Genomic DNA, 15,083 nt, shown 5'->3' on the forward strand with positions numbered 1-15,083 from the left:
GTGAAGCGAGGCCGTTAAGTGTCGTAACTTTTGCACGCCTCCCAGAACGGAGCTGAGACGCCCTCTGGATGTGCTCGGTTTCTTTCTCTCCTGCTGCCGCAGGCTCCTCCTTCCCCTCCATGCATCCTCTTGGCTGTGCCCTTTATTTTCCCTTTGCTGGGAGCCCAGCTTTCCCTGTTACTGTTGACTCTGGAGGACTGACCTGCTGGGAGGGCTGGAAAATCCTCCTTTCCTTGGCTCTGCTGTAGTGTTCATATCTGAAATGCCACGTGTTCGTTTGAAAGGTTTTGAAACAAAATACTTGTTTGCTCATGTAGGACACGACACAACTAAAGCAGGACTTTGATTTGAGTGTATTGCTGCAGTCTGGAATTTGGAGGAGGTAGCTGCTCGGGGGGGAGAGAGAGAAACAAGTGGATGGTCAGGAGCTAAGAACAGCCTCATGAGTGCGGGCACGGTAAGAGTGCAGTTTAGGGGCAGGGCAGGTGCCTCTCAGCTGGACATTGAAGAAAGGCTTACCTCTTCTTGGGTTAGGAAGGAAAGTGTGTGATGGGGTTATCAGCAGGTGTCCCTTCAGCCTGAGAAGGAGCTGCTGTTCCTGTGCTATCCTGAGAGCCTGAAGTTGGGCAGCCCCCTGCTGCTTTACCTCTTGCTGGTGAGCTGCTCGTCCTCCGCAGGTGTGTGATTTGAGGCAAAGATCACAGAATCATCTAGGTCGGAAGAGACCTCCAAGATCACAGAGTCCAACCTCTGTCCTAACACTAACAAGACCTCCACTAAACCATATCACTAAGGGCTACATCTAAACGTCTTTTAAAGACCTCCAGGGATGGTGACTCAACCACTTCCCTGGGCAGCCCATTCCAATGCCTAACAACCCTTTGCTGTACTGGTATAGGCGTAAATTCTTTCTAACTTAGGACAAAAGGAGTTTGCGGTGACCTGTCTGCAGGCTGATGGTCCTTCTAGCTGCTCTGTGCAGCACCAGGGGAACGCAGCTCAGACATGTCAAAGATCAAAGCTGAGTATTAGAGGGGAAAGCAAATGAAGATGGCGTGTCTGCAGCTCAGCTGCTCTGTCCTCTGTGGATAGGGTAACAATGGCCATTTCCCCAGTCTGGGGTTACAGCATTTATCTTGGTACTGCCGGCCTCTTACAAAAGGCACCATGAGCTGTCCATCTCCTGGTGGTACGGCAGAGGAAAGATGGAGACTTGGAAGCGAGCTGAATTTTGGGTGGAGATCGCAGCAAGGATTTTCTTCAGGTAGGTGATGGGAACTCTGCAGCCTCTCGCTGAGCATAGCTGAATGCTTTCTGAGAGCTGAGCAAAGATTTTTTAAGGGCAGGAAGCAACGTTGACATTATTCTAATGTTCGTGCCTCCTACCTTTTAAACAACCTGTTTTAAAACACTGCTGCTATATGGAGCCTGCCCAAAACAGGGTGTGAAGTGAGTTGAGCCTGTTGAAATTTTACATGTGGCGAGGTTTGTGCTGCTTTTTTTCCTGCTTGCTACAAAAGAAACCAGGGTAGTCACAGGTGAGTGTCTCTCCTGGAACTGGAGATCACTTTCTGCTCTAAGTTATGCTCCATTTCCCCACCACTCAAAGTGAAGAGCACTTAAACAACAGCAGATGTAACAGAGCGACCCACGATTGTAATAAAGATGCTAACACTGGGGCTAAGGAATCGGTCCATTTGCCTTGAACAGACATTTTAAAATAGGAATAAGGCATTCTCCATGATGCTTTTTTTCATTCACAACAGGAGATATTTAGGAATGATGGGGTAAGAAGGAGGCTACCTGCTTCTGTTAGTACAGTGTGGGTGCGGCTGAGCGCGTGGCGGGTGCATCTGCAGACCAAGCGGAGCCTCCTCCTGCGGAGCGCTTCCACTGGGCGCTGTAATCAGTTGTTCCTCAACCTAACTCTCTTCTGAGGGTCCTGACGATTCCTTATGCCCTCACATGGAGCCTCCTCTGGCTATGTATGTGATACCTCATTTGAAACAGAGCATTTTTTAATAGCTTTGCTAAAATAAGACACTCGTACGGTTGTAAGTTTTCTAACATGCTTTAATGAACTTGTGATTATAAAGGTAATTTACAATAAAGCTATTAAATAAACAATAAGTTAAAACCCAATACATTTATAGATGGTATTTCACATGGCTCGAATGACTATCACGTTCCAATACATTAAGACTTTAAAACAACATTAATATTCAAAGTGTATCCACCCCTATATTTACCATTGTAACACGTTTCAAGACTCCCACCCACTTAACATTTTTGGTTACAGTCCCCTCATACGCACAAGACCAGTGGAATGCTCGAGCAATTGCAGGTTTGGAAGAGCACTACACGAGACAGGCATGAACGATGTGCTGGAAGCTGCCTGGGAAATATGGATTATTATTATTTTTTTAAATTGAATTGACGTTTCAGACAACACATGGAAAGTGCTAGCATGCTTTCTAGAGTACACGTGTGATACACTTTGGGGAAACGAGCCTCCATCTTACTTAACGCTGCAGTTTCACAAGTGTTTTAAGTTAGTGATGCCTAAGGAAATACCCCACCTTCCTCTCGCCGTTTGTTCACGTATGCATCACATGCTGCCCTTCAGCCAGTGCATTTGCTCAGTGAAGCGGGCAGGGAAACTGAGCTTAAACTAACTCAGCAAGCAAACCCGAAGCAGTGCTAGCTGTAATTCTGCTTGCTGCCCCTCATCCTGTTCACTGGGCAGACGCGCTGACACAAGAAAGACGCCAGCAGAGGGGAGGGACCCGGTGACTGGGCACAGGAGGACTATTTCTGTAGGCAGCAATACAGTCCTATGCCAGTTACAAACATTTTGAGAAACTGCAGGGTTCAGCTTTGTCATTTTGAAACAAGGAACATGTTTTCGAACCAAGTTATAGTGCAAATCAAATAGTCAAGAGCAAAACAATGCAGTCTGCCAGAACATACAGTATTTCTCTTATCCCTGACCCCCCGGCCCCCCCCCACTGCCTCCTCAGCCCCCTGGTGCCCCGTGACTGAGCAGAAATTAGGTTTTGATGTTGAAGGGTGTACGACGCAGTGAGTGCAGGGCCACCAGGCAGCACCCACGAAGCAGTGTTCCGATATTGTACATGGGGTCTACTCCTCCTCTCTGAGTGCTGAAGGCCCACATGACAGTGGGTACGACGGGGGCTGCTACCGCCAGGAGATCTACAAGGAGGCTGCTGTTCCAGTGCTTCTTCGTTATTCCTGTCTGAGAGCAAGTATTCACATACCATAACTCTTCATCACACGGCTCTGTAAAATCCAGTTCTTTCATGACCCGGTTCTCATTAACTTCACAATCCACATTTCTGTGTGGAGACTCCACAGAAGGCAACAAGATGGCAGAGTTTGGACTGTTTGGAGTTAAGTCCACCACCATACCAGAATCCACAGTGTAGGTTCCACAAGAAAACTCACTCAGTTCCTTCACTGAGGAAGGTGGGCTAGGAGGGGAATCTTGAGATATGAAGATATTTTGAATGAACAACTCCACATTTAGGCCACGTGGCACGTCGGTCTGAATGGACTGTTCCGCTGTCATGTTGCTGCTTTCCTCCTCTTTCTCAGAAGAAGACAGTTTTTCATCAGAAACATTTTCATGTGTCTCTCGATCCACAACAGAACTGGAGGAAGATGGATCACTCACTTCAGAACTTGCAGTGGTTAAACTTTCCTTAGACGAATCGCTCTCGTTACTTGTGTTACTTGTGTCCTCAGTGTCCTCGCTCCTCACTGCTTCATTATTGCCCATCTCCTCCAAAGCTTGGTCCTCTGTGATGAGGCTTTCTGGCATCTTGACGTACAGAGCTAACGGCTTCCCTGGGGAGTCAGACACATACTCGTCGCTCAGAGAGCCGCTGTGAGCCATCTCCATGCTGTGCAGCAAAGATTCCAGTTTCTTGTTTTGAACGTTTATGTCTACAAAATATTTCTGAATGCCTTTGTCTTTATCTGCCAAGTTGTTCTTCATGGTTTCAATAACCTGCTTGAGTTGTTTAATTTCCTTTTTCGCTTCCTTTAAGGCCAGCTGTGCCTCCACACGGCAACACTCCTCTTCAATCCAGTCTTCTCTCATGCGTTCCAGCTGAGTTTTCAGCTCTTCTATTTCTGTCTCCCTGTAGCACAAGAAAAACGTTGTAACACTTCTGCTGACTGGCCAGCTAGAGTCAACAAAAGGCTCCACTGCACCGGGATGGCTAGGCAGAGGAGATGCTCCACGGAGGAGGCAAATTCCTCCACGCGCCACTTGCTGACACTGCTGAGAGAGTCAGCAGAGCTGTAAGGCAGCTGCCAAGACACGCTGGCTGACCGCTAACTGGAGTCACCAACCTCACCACGCAGTCAGCAGTCTTGTGGCACTTTTGAGGGTTGTGCCATGATCCCTGACATTTGGAGGTGCAAGTGGTGGCCTGTAGGTTGGATCCAATCAGTACAGCACTTGCACCTCACCTACTGCCTTGCCCTGGAGGAACGGAGAAATGTCTGCCTGGAGAGCACACGCTACACGTTGTCCATGCCTGCAAGCAGCTCTGTGCCTGCAGCCAGGGTAACGCTGATCTCACGCGGCAGGCGAGCTCCAGACCTGAGAGATGCAGAGGCTGGGCTGGCCTCAGCTGCACCCTGGGGTCCCTGGGACTCTGCCTGGGGAGGACACTCAAACGCCCCTTCATGCCTGATTGGGTTGTGTGTGCTGGAGACCCAGCTCTCAAAGCCCATTTTCAGTCAAAGAAATGACATCTGTCGCTGTGTAATGCACATCGTCACTTCTTTGCTCAGCACCAATACAGAGGGCTATTGTGAAAAATTCAATGTAAGCAACAAAAACACAAGCGGACTCACTGGTTTGTGTAACAGCTTTTCTTTCATTAGGGAATAAGGAGCACATTTTGAAGTCGTATTTCACCAACAGAGGTAGAAAGAAGACTAAAGTAATACAAGTTTGCAGGGATAAAACTGTTTTATGTATAAAAATTCTTGGTGCTAAACCAGACTGACAAAAATACCCTTTATTTTTAATAAAATTGCCTAATATTAGGCAAGTTCAAAGGGAAAAGAGCCAGCTTTATGCACAAATAAACTGCATGGTATGTATTTACTGAGCAGATGAAACCTGAAATACCTTGAAAACAACTTAACCAGTCTGATTGTATTTTAAATTTCTTAGTTACAACTTTATGAGGTGAAGAAATTAGTCAAACATTCAGCAGTCCCATCCCTATATGTTCTTGAAAAAACCTTTACAACTCTGATTTCTGAAATGAAATATACCTTTCTTTAAGCTTGCTCTCAGATTCCTTCAGCTTTGTTTTTAAATGTCGTACTGTGACTTCCTTCTGCTGTAGAGGAGTCAAATACTGTTCCGGATTTAGTGGCTTAATGCTACGGTTCTCACCACAAGACAGGTATCTCCCTGATCGCCTGAAAAGAAAAAAAGACAAACAAACCGTCACATAACATCACTCCTACAGTTCTTCAGCTTTGGCAAAAATAAAAATACCATATTGACTGATACAAAACTGAGTTTACACTTGACTCATCTGGGGCTTCTCAGTGTCAGCACAAGTGACTCACTCTGGTAAGTCAAAATACCTGAGGGAACTGCTGATATGTGGCTATAGTGAAACATTTCCTATTTATAGCACTTGGTCTCAGTGCAATTACACCAAAAGAGACATTTATCTTTAAAATAACAAGACATCCCCTTACCTAAAATGGGTGGAGTGTTCAAGAGCAGACAGGCTATCGACACAGCTAAGTAAGTTAATGTAAGAACCGAGTTTAGATCCACGTATGAATTATAAAGTTGTGCACACTGAAACCTAGATTCACCCTGTCTAGCTTCAGGTGTGTATCTGACATGCTGGACTGCTGAGCTGTCTGAGAGAGAAAAGGAGATACGGAAACAGCAGCAGCATGGTGGCAATTTAGTCTCTGCACTGTGTTGCATCTCTGCCTCTGGCAGGCATCTGTTTTCTTCCCTCTACAGGAAACTGCACTCCTTGGGTAGATGCCTAAGGCTAGGCAGGGTGAATTTTTGCCTGAGTGTATAGTATTTTCTATAGTACCACACCCAAGTCTCCCCAAAGCAAAAGGACCCTTATGTGAAAGAACCAGTAAATCCACATGGGAACTGATGGCATGAAACCACATGAAAGAGCCTGCCTTGAAGTGAAAACCAACTACAAGAGGCCTTTGACTGAGAGTAACCTTTAATTTTACAGTGCTGAAACAAAAAAGCTTTTGCAGTGGTAGGAAAATATGGGTTGGAGCACCCTGCTGACTGTCAAGCCACCAGTACGAGGAGTCACACCTACGCTGAGGAGCAAGATGACTTGCTTGGCTGTTCCCACATTCGAGTGCAGAGCACTGAACTCTGGGATAATGAAATAAACACTTGCCTCATTATTGGGCTGCTGTCACTTCCTTTGTTACTTCCTGAGTTACTGCTAGGGGGAGAAGCCCCATAAAGATGTTGGATGCTAACAGGATTCTGCTGATTTCTGCACAGCGTAGACAAAAGGTCCTTTTCACGGAGAGCAGGTGGGCTGGCTGCAGACTTGTAGGATGACGATCCACTATTCCGACCATAAGGGCCACGACTGGAGAGGAACCAGAATGGTTAAAGCATATTGGGTTATCCTTGTCACACAACCCGTTATGTCTTACTTTACATCCAAAATTGTCCATGAGATACCACTGGAACAGATAAATAACTGTGAGCAGCTGGAAAAAGAGCCTAGATGTCATCAGCCACTGCATGTTCTTTCATCGACTGTGAGGGTCTTAGTTTGAACTATATGATCTAGGAAACCTCTGGCATTCATTTTCACATTTCTCTGTTTACATTACAGTTCCCAGTGACTCCATCAGATCATCCACGTTCCCTGAACCTCTGACTCCATTAAGTAATTAGAGGGCTACAAACCTGACTAGTTCCAAAAGAACCACATTTCAGCTTTCCCCTGCCAGGCCTGCAGAGAGATGCCCAGCCTTGGAGGCTGACAGAGGCTTGTTGTAAGACCTCTGTCAGATTCCTCAGCAAGCAGCCTGAGGGATCGCCGTGTGAAGTGAAAACAGATTTTGTTTGAGCCACTGTTCTTTTGTGCCTTTGGCAAACTGGGTGCTTCAGCTGTCACTGTCAGCTATTTATTTGCTTAGATATAGTTTGAACCTTGAGAGCAGGCTGAAATGGTATTAAAATAGACAAAGAAAAGCACAGTTTTTTCTTCCTTACAGTTTCTCTTGTACATACCTACCTTTCTTTTCCCAAACTTTATTAACTAACTTGTTCATTGTGTGTGCTTGAATGCAATTCATATCTGCACTGTCCAAGAGCACCAAAGAACTGGGGCACTGGGGACAGCTTTTAGAGGTGCACTCTTCATTTGTTCAGTTGATACGCTTTCCTACACTACTGTGCTGCTACCTTCAGTCTCTACTGGAAGTTGGTTTTCTAAACTCTAATGAAAGGGCAGATTTCAAAAAATATGGAAAAAGGCAAATTTAGCCAGCAAAAGAGAAGGCTCAAACATAAAAATTAAAATACCACAGAATTATGAAGAGAAATCTCTTCTTAAAATTGTCTGAATTGGTTTCCTCCCTTCTCTGAAAATGGAACAGTTTATCAGGAACAGATGGCTGACTGGCTATGCTGCAAGCCTTCATCACGGTGCTGTGGTTTGGGTGAATTTACAATTATTTTACAATAAAGTGAAGGACTGTGGTTTGTGACAACACTGAAATGTTTCATAGTGAGTTAAAACAAACAGTTAAAAAAGAACGTGTTACAAAGGAGACATCTCTTTCCACTTTGTACAGTACAGCATTGACTTTTGTGTAATAACACAGCAATGCATTTGAAGGAGCATTATTACAGAGGACTTCTATCCAATTAAGTAGGTCAGTATAGTCTAATATTTATGTTTATATTTAAATACACAATAATAAATGAAATTACACGTTCTTGTCATTTTAGGGCTTCATATTACACCTAGTTTTTTTCCACAAGTAGTAACTTTATATTGTTAGATTTAATCCAGAGAGAGCTTAACTGACCCTTATTTTTTTAACAGTCTCATGATACAGATAGGAAATTGTTCATTAAGCATCATTCTGCTGATCTCTGTACACTGGGCCACATTGAAGAAGTCTGTGTGACTTCAGCATATGGGTATCCTGCTGCTGGTCCCAGTCTGCCTGCCAGCTCCTCTCTCGTGACTCCACAAAGGGCAGGAAACAAGTCTTGTCAACTTGAACTCTTTCCACCTACTCAAAAAAATGTACCAGCAGGGATTGCGTGGGCAGAGCACAACGTGCACTGCTTCATCCAAACACCCCAGTATTCACAAGCTGTCTAGATCTGCAGTTCACAGATGATATGGAGAAAACATAATGAAATCTTTCAATGAAAGGTTCATTGAGGTAGATGACTATGATCATCTTTTTTATTTGCATATAATTTTAGTTATATAAAGGCTGGATGAGGGTGTTTCAGAAAAGAACATTAAAGGCAATATTGTCAACTTCGTCCTACAGAAAATAAGGTCATAACCTGGAAGTAGTGATATTGTACGCATTAATCGCAAGATCTTACACTGCAGTCTTTGCACTAGCGACACTTGAAATACACAGGAAAATTTAGTTTGCTTACTTGCGAGAAAAAGAAAATCTTTTGTTTCCAGCAGCAGACATACGGACTTCAGGAACTGAAATACTGCCTGTGCTGCTTGAGGAGCTAAAATCAGCTTCACTCCCTGGAAAGGAAAAGGGAAGAGTAAAGATATGATGGAAATTATAACTCAAAGACTATTTGCAAAATAACAATGAATCACAAGCATCCTTCCTTTGTCTGCGTTGTGTGAATCTTAGAAGTTACATGAATTTTCAAACATCCCCAAGGACAAGCACTGGATATGTTCCAGATTTTCAGCACTTCTTCAGAACTGGCACTTCAACAAGAGCTCAAAAAAAATCTGGACACCATACACCGCACTCTACAGAAGCCATTTTAGAACCAGGCTAGAAACATTTGTTATGACAACCTGTTTGCTTTCTCACAGCTATCAGTATATGAATGAAGCTGCTGACATGGCTCCTTCAAGAGCATGGTGATTAAAAGCATCCAACTGCAACTACATTTCTCTTGTTTCAAACCATATGAAAATAGTATCTGCTGAGAGGAAAGCTGCTTCTAGGTTGGTTTCTGAGCTGATGTACGTGTATATGTATGTATAAATGTATATAGGCTAACAGGCAATATATATATTTATCTGTCTCTATATATGCAGGTTTCCATGTGGCACAGAAGCATAGTAAGGCAGTTCTAACAGCTTTAAAATAATCCCTTAATAATAATGCCTGGCTCTCAAGTGCTTCTTGGGTGTTAAGCCACCTATCTGATTACTGACTTCCTATAGATTACAGCTTGTGTATCCCAGGTGCTGTTAAATATGAAACAACTGATCCCATATTGCTAAGGTCAGTAGTAGATAAATGTATTAACACAGTCTTACCATGTGGAAGAAAACCCTGATGTTAGGATTTGTTTGTCACTCAAATTGCCATTGTACCAAGCCACTTCCAAGTCTAACGCTGCAGGGTTGCAATGACAGATAATAGCTTTATTTGAGGGAATGGAAATAACTTTTTGAGGTCTTTAAGAACAGCTGCTCAGCAGGAAGGCACACCGTGATCACCCAGCACCTGCTCCCTGAGAACTGGTAGGCATCTCGCAGCCGCTGCTTCTTCACACCACCCAGGATGGAGCAGAGGGCGGTGGGTGCCCTGGTGCCCTCCCAAATGAGCACGGGGATGGCTGTGGGTGGTGGCAAGGCTCGGGAGAAGCCTCCTGCTGGAGCCCTCCTGAGGGCTGATGACAGGGCCCTGCGGGTACTGGCCCTCGGTGCCCCCACCACAGCCACCTGCCCCACTCAGCAGCTGAGGACTTAGCAGAGAACTCATTTTTGCTATAAGCCACGTTTCCACGAGGGGGAGATGCAGCTACAGCTGCTGTGATCCCCACCATGGCAAATAAACCTTTAAGTTCACAGATCCTTCAACCTTTAACAAAGCTGACAGGCAGATCTTATGCTCCTGGAAATGTGCATGGAAGAAGACACCGTCAGAGCACCTCTTCACAGACACAGGCTGAAACGGGATGAAGCATTTAGCAACCACTCCGAGTGGCCTTCGGTTCACAGGTTTTCTGATTTAACTCGGTATTTTCCCAATTTTGCACAGTCTGAGTGCCAGGATTCACATGATTCGTGACTCCAACCTGTCCACCCGATCTTGAATAGCAGCTGGCCAGAAGCGCTCTGGCTTTTCAGCAAGGAAAGCGCTGCCCTTCCTGTGACGTCCTTTTGCCGCCTGCTTGGACGCTGCAGGACTCAGCAGGATCCAGCTGGTTTCATTGTTCTTTTTTAGGCTGCAAGGCCGCAAGCTATAGATCAAGCTTAGGTACCTGTCACACACGTGGAAGCAAGGGAGTGCCACAAACTCAGGCACAAAACCAACCTCGGCCCAGTCACAAGCATTTAATGGGGTCCCTTGTGATGACAGGGCAGAAGTCCACCACAGAGGGGAAAAACATTTCAGTGTCTTGGCTGTTTTCACACTGTAGAGCTCCAATAAAAGGAGTATTCAAGGAACATGTCTTCTGCTCCCCACAGAAAAGACAGCTCCAAGCCACAGTTATGGGGAGAGGGAGCAGGCAGCCAGGAGTGGGGGCAGCAACGCAGCTGGCCCTGACTCCGCTAGGGGCTGAGCGAGAAGTCTGTGACAGAAATGTAACCATGCCTCCAAACTAGCAAAACCTGCAGACCACTAAATCATAGAGGACAGGGGTTTTACAAGAGGAGTTTGTTCTGAAACAGCCTCCACCATCTCACTGATGGCTGGTGTGTGCCAGGGCTGCCGGCAGCCCTCAGGGCCAAGCGTCCCTCACAGGAGGGTGACGCGAGGCGTGGGGCTGCAGGAGCAGGCGCGAGAGGGCAGCCAGGGCCTTCACGGGCACGCAGACAGCTGTAGGCATCACTCCCTGTTTCTCCGTTTGGCCCAGCCCAGCCCACTCCAGGGTCTGATTTCAAAGCATGGAAATTCATAGCTTAGTTCTCAAAAAAGCTGTCCCAGGGACCCAGTTTTACCGCGCCTAGCCAATCCCATATCCAGTTCGACATCCCTGATAACCAGACCCGGAGTGACCCAAGTTGCTACGGCTCTAAGCAAATCGAAACCACATGCAGAGGCAGGGAAGGGCGGGGAGGCAGAGCGACAACTCTGCTTTGTTCCATAGAATATTTATATCGTGTCTACAAATGCAGATGTCAGTGACCCTCTCCTTGGGGAAGTGAAATGACCGTGGGACATAATATCTGAAGCTGCAGCAGTTTTCCTGGTAAACAAAGCACTCTCATCTAAGAGATTACAGTACAAACAACACTGCCTCGGAACCACGCAAATCTACTTTTACAAACAAGACCCGAACAGGTAAACACGTCGCACGGATTTCATACCTCCGATGTTCAGGCCCCCAAAGCATTCGTGCCCTTGCAAGCCGCCAACAGCTTTCCAAAGCCCAGCACTGGCTGCTACACAGAGAAACGAGCCCTGGCCGGGGCTCATCTATGATTAAGCAGACCACATCATAATCAGATCTTGTTATTGAAAGCATTTCAAGGAAGCAAGGCTTAATAATAGCCTCTCCCTGACCTGTTTGGCTTGCAGCGTAGTGCTGGGAAGGGCTGCCAAGCTAGGTACTGCAGATGTGATTTAACAGAGCCTGGAAATGCAACCACCTCAAATGCTGAGATTTCTGAAAGACTGAAGTGCATTTGAAACCAGGAACTGCTTCTGCAGAGCAAGAATTAACCTTTCTGGCCCCAATTCTGATAACCACTATATACAAGCTTAACACTGAGCACAGGAGAATACTCATGCTCAAAATGAAGCATATGTATATTTATAGAATCTTCCAGAACGTTTTATAAATTAAAGGGGTCGCTGTCTGTAATGTTTCCAAGTGTGTTAGTTATGTTCAAGCTAGCTCTGCACGTAACAGAGCTCAACAGTAATGTTACTAGGAGAACTAAAAATATTTTCTCCTACTTGGTAGGTACCTCTACGCAAAATAACCCATACGATATAAATTGCAAGATACTATTCTGGGTATTACTTCTGTCTTACAAATGCTCTAACAAAGAGCACAGGCAGAAGCAGAACGCAGGCCCTCACCCTTCCTACAGCCATTTTGTCACAGACAGCAACCCAAGGAAGCCTGTTGACTATTTTTGTTGCTGTGACAATGTGGCTGCAAAAGCTCACAAATGCAAGCAGCAGAACAGCCCTCAGAAGCAGCATTAACCATGACAGCAACTGTCATCTCTCAAAAAACATCTTTTTTTTAATCCTAAATGGCCATAACACTTGTTTTGCCCTAATCCGAGGCTCCCCTGTTGAAGAGGGCTGTATCACCCACTCTTTCCCACAACAGACCCCACAGGTTGAGCTGCCAGCTTTTGAGGTATCTTTTGAAATTCATTCACATAATCTTCCACGCTGCAGCCGCCTGGCACCACAGCATCAATAGGCTGCTGGCAGGTGAGCTGACACAGGAATATGCTCTGACAGAAATGCTGGCGCAGCCCGTCGCTCCGGCCGGCCATGCAGCGGGCTCCCGAGCAGCAGCACACGCATGCTGCAGGCAGGGCGGAGCACAGCCGTGAGCTGGGAAGAGCACCAGCTTCTGCTGTAACATTTTCCAGAATTGCTTCTTGCCTTGAATGGGTATCTGAGATGCAGGAGCAAAATTGTGCAGCATCTGCCACTGCCCCTGTACTGCTCGGTGGGCAATGGCACCGAGCTAACAGCATGATGCCACCAGCATCGTGCTCACTGCTGCCTTTTAGCCTTCTTGCTGCCCTGACAGCACTGTGACCGTCACGTAGCTCTGGCCAGCATAGAGGGGAAGAGAAAGGAACCTCCAGCCCTGTGACTGCAGGCTGTGCAGCCTGATGTGGTAGGGGCATGTGGCGCATGGGTGCAGGACCACACAGCTGCAGAGAGGGTGGCTGAAGCCTGCTGGGTGGGTGATGGCACTTATCTGCACCCTGACCAGGCATCCTGATGCAGCACTGCAAGTGGCTGGGCAGCCTCAACTCATTACTCACGGCCAAATTCTCCATCCTATGCGTGATGCAATTGCAAACTTAATTAAAATGAAGGAGGAGGAAATGATGCCTGTGCATGGCCAGGTAATCCTCCAGTGGGCACTGCTGTATGTTTGTCCTGTTCACGCACTACAGCCATTCCACCTACATTTGTGGGTGTAGAAAAGCCACATCTTCAACCCTGCTCTATTCATTGCCTCGGCCACAGCACTACGATAATGCTACAGTACAGTGACCGTGCAGTGCATTACATTCAGAACTTTTACAGGCAGAACAGATTAGGTACATCGGATCCACCAGGACGGTATGCAAACACCGAAATACCACATCCTGTATGTATACATGTATATAAACTCAGCATGTACATTTCTTACACAGACAGACACACAATAACCCCACATGCATGCCTGAAGGACAGTATTCCACATTCCAGTCTGCTACTTCTAGCCATTACAGGTGGTCAAATACCACGCTGTCCGATCTTCTGTCCTCAGTATTAAAATTTTACTTGCACTTTAGCATTTAATCTTTTTCCTTTCAAAAGATTAAAGATGAAACTTTCTCGTGTGCATTCTATTGTTCATTTTTTATATGAAAAGTAATATTAAAATATGGAAAAATGGAAAAAGTTCAAGTAACATTTGCATCAGGAACACTGATAGCTGATTGGCAGAACTGGCTTCCCAAAACTCAGGAAGCATATGAGCTTATCAAAATTTAGTCTTTTTGTGTGTCAGATTTACAATTTGATTATTATTTCATAGCTGCCAACATACATAAACCACAGAATTTACCTACCTTGTGACTCCATAAACACAGTCTCTCTATATGTATCAGTCTTGATGCTACATTTTGCATATAGTCACCCAGTAAAACAGAGCTGTAAATAAAACAGGGCTGACAGAGACAGCTTGTCCTTAAGATGTAAAGCACTTAAATTCACTGAGCCTCCTTGCCTTTAAAAGCATCCTGTTATATGGCAATGGGACCAAAGTACGCATACGTGTTCACTAGCAGCAAACAGAGAAATAAATGGAATGCTGTCTCTGTAGACAGCTTTATTTAGAGACCCCAGGGGAAGAGATAGGGCCTGACTGTGCAGAAACTCCAGCAGAGCCATTAGGAGCAGCTGGAAAAGCAGACAGCCTTGTAATGCATGCTTTTGAAAGGATCTGTGGTTTTAAGAGATTTGCTTTCCTTTATCTTGAAACCTTCAATTCATCTCTCTAGCTCTGATCTCTAACAGCACAAGCAGTGTGTGCCCAGGCAATACCAACGCTGCATCCTTTCTGCTTAACATGGGGTTGTTCCCGCAAGGTTGTCCTCATGCACCACGAGCATCCTAGGGGAGAAGAGCCCACTATCCCCATGCGCTGACAGAAGTAAGAAAAAGAAGCTGGAAAGAAGTGATGAGGTCTCGCTTCAGTGTTTCAGGCTTTCCTTCAGGTGGCACCCTTAAAATGACCTGTTTCAAGGGCAACGTCTCCCAGTGGACTACGTGCTCAATTTTCAGTGCCAGGTCCATAACTGACAGTGGCTTTTGTTTGCAGTCCCTGATCTTTAACTTATTTCTTATTTGACTTACTACATGTGAGAGTTCTATCTGGGACTTGCTATTCTATTTTACACCACACATAACGAGGTAAAAGCAGATATATTCCTGTGCGCAAGGAGCACAACGTGGAGCTCTCCTCCATGTGGACTGCTCTAACGTTTGGGTGACACAAGCTGCTCCTGCATGCTCTCCCTCTGCCCATGGCTCATACTCTTTTTCAGCATGAACTCCACAGTAAATGGAGGAAGGTGAGATCAGTGGATCAGGATCTCTTATGAGAGGTGTGGATTTGAACTCCATTAGTCTAAGGAGAG

At 45.7% G+C, this 15,083-nt stretch overlaps 1 protein-coding gene across 2 annotated transcripts in view; it reads right to left on the bottom strand.

Annotated features, from left to right (window-relative positions):
• Positions 1-2,054: 2,054 nt before the first annotated feature.
• The window catches only part of SYBU (syntabulin), a 41,482-nt gene continuing 28,453 nt past the window's right edge, over positions 2,055-15,083 (bottom strand). The window contains exons 4-7 of one of the 2 annotated variants that reach the window (XM_035546227.2): positions 8,699-8,801; positions 6,447-6,647; positions 5,317-5,466; positions 2,055-4,163 (exon numbers count right to left, since the gene is read on the bottom strand). In XM_035546227.2, the coding sequence (XP_035402120.1) occupies positions 3,050-4,163; positions 5,317-5,466; positions 6,447-6,647; positions 8,699-8,801 (1,568 nt within the window). In that variant the 3' untranslated portion in view covers positions 2,055-3,049. The remainder of the gene's footprint in view (positions 4,164-5,316; positions 5,467-6,446; positions 6,648-8,698; positions 8,802-15,083) is intronic. The other variant, XM_035546228.2, reaches the window with a different exon arrangement.

The sequence above is a fragment of the Cygnus atratus genome, chromosome 2, assembly GCF_013377495.2.
Source record: "Cygnus atratus isolate AKBS03 ecotype Queensland, Australia chromosome 2, CAtr_DNAZoo_HiC_assembly, whole genome shotgun sequence".
In the NCBI taxonomy this organism is placed as follows: Eukaryota; Metazoa; Chordata; class Aves; order Anseriformes; family Anatidae; genus Cygnus; species Cygnus atratus.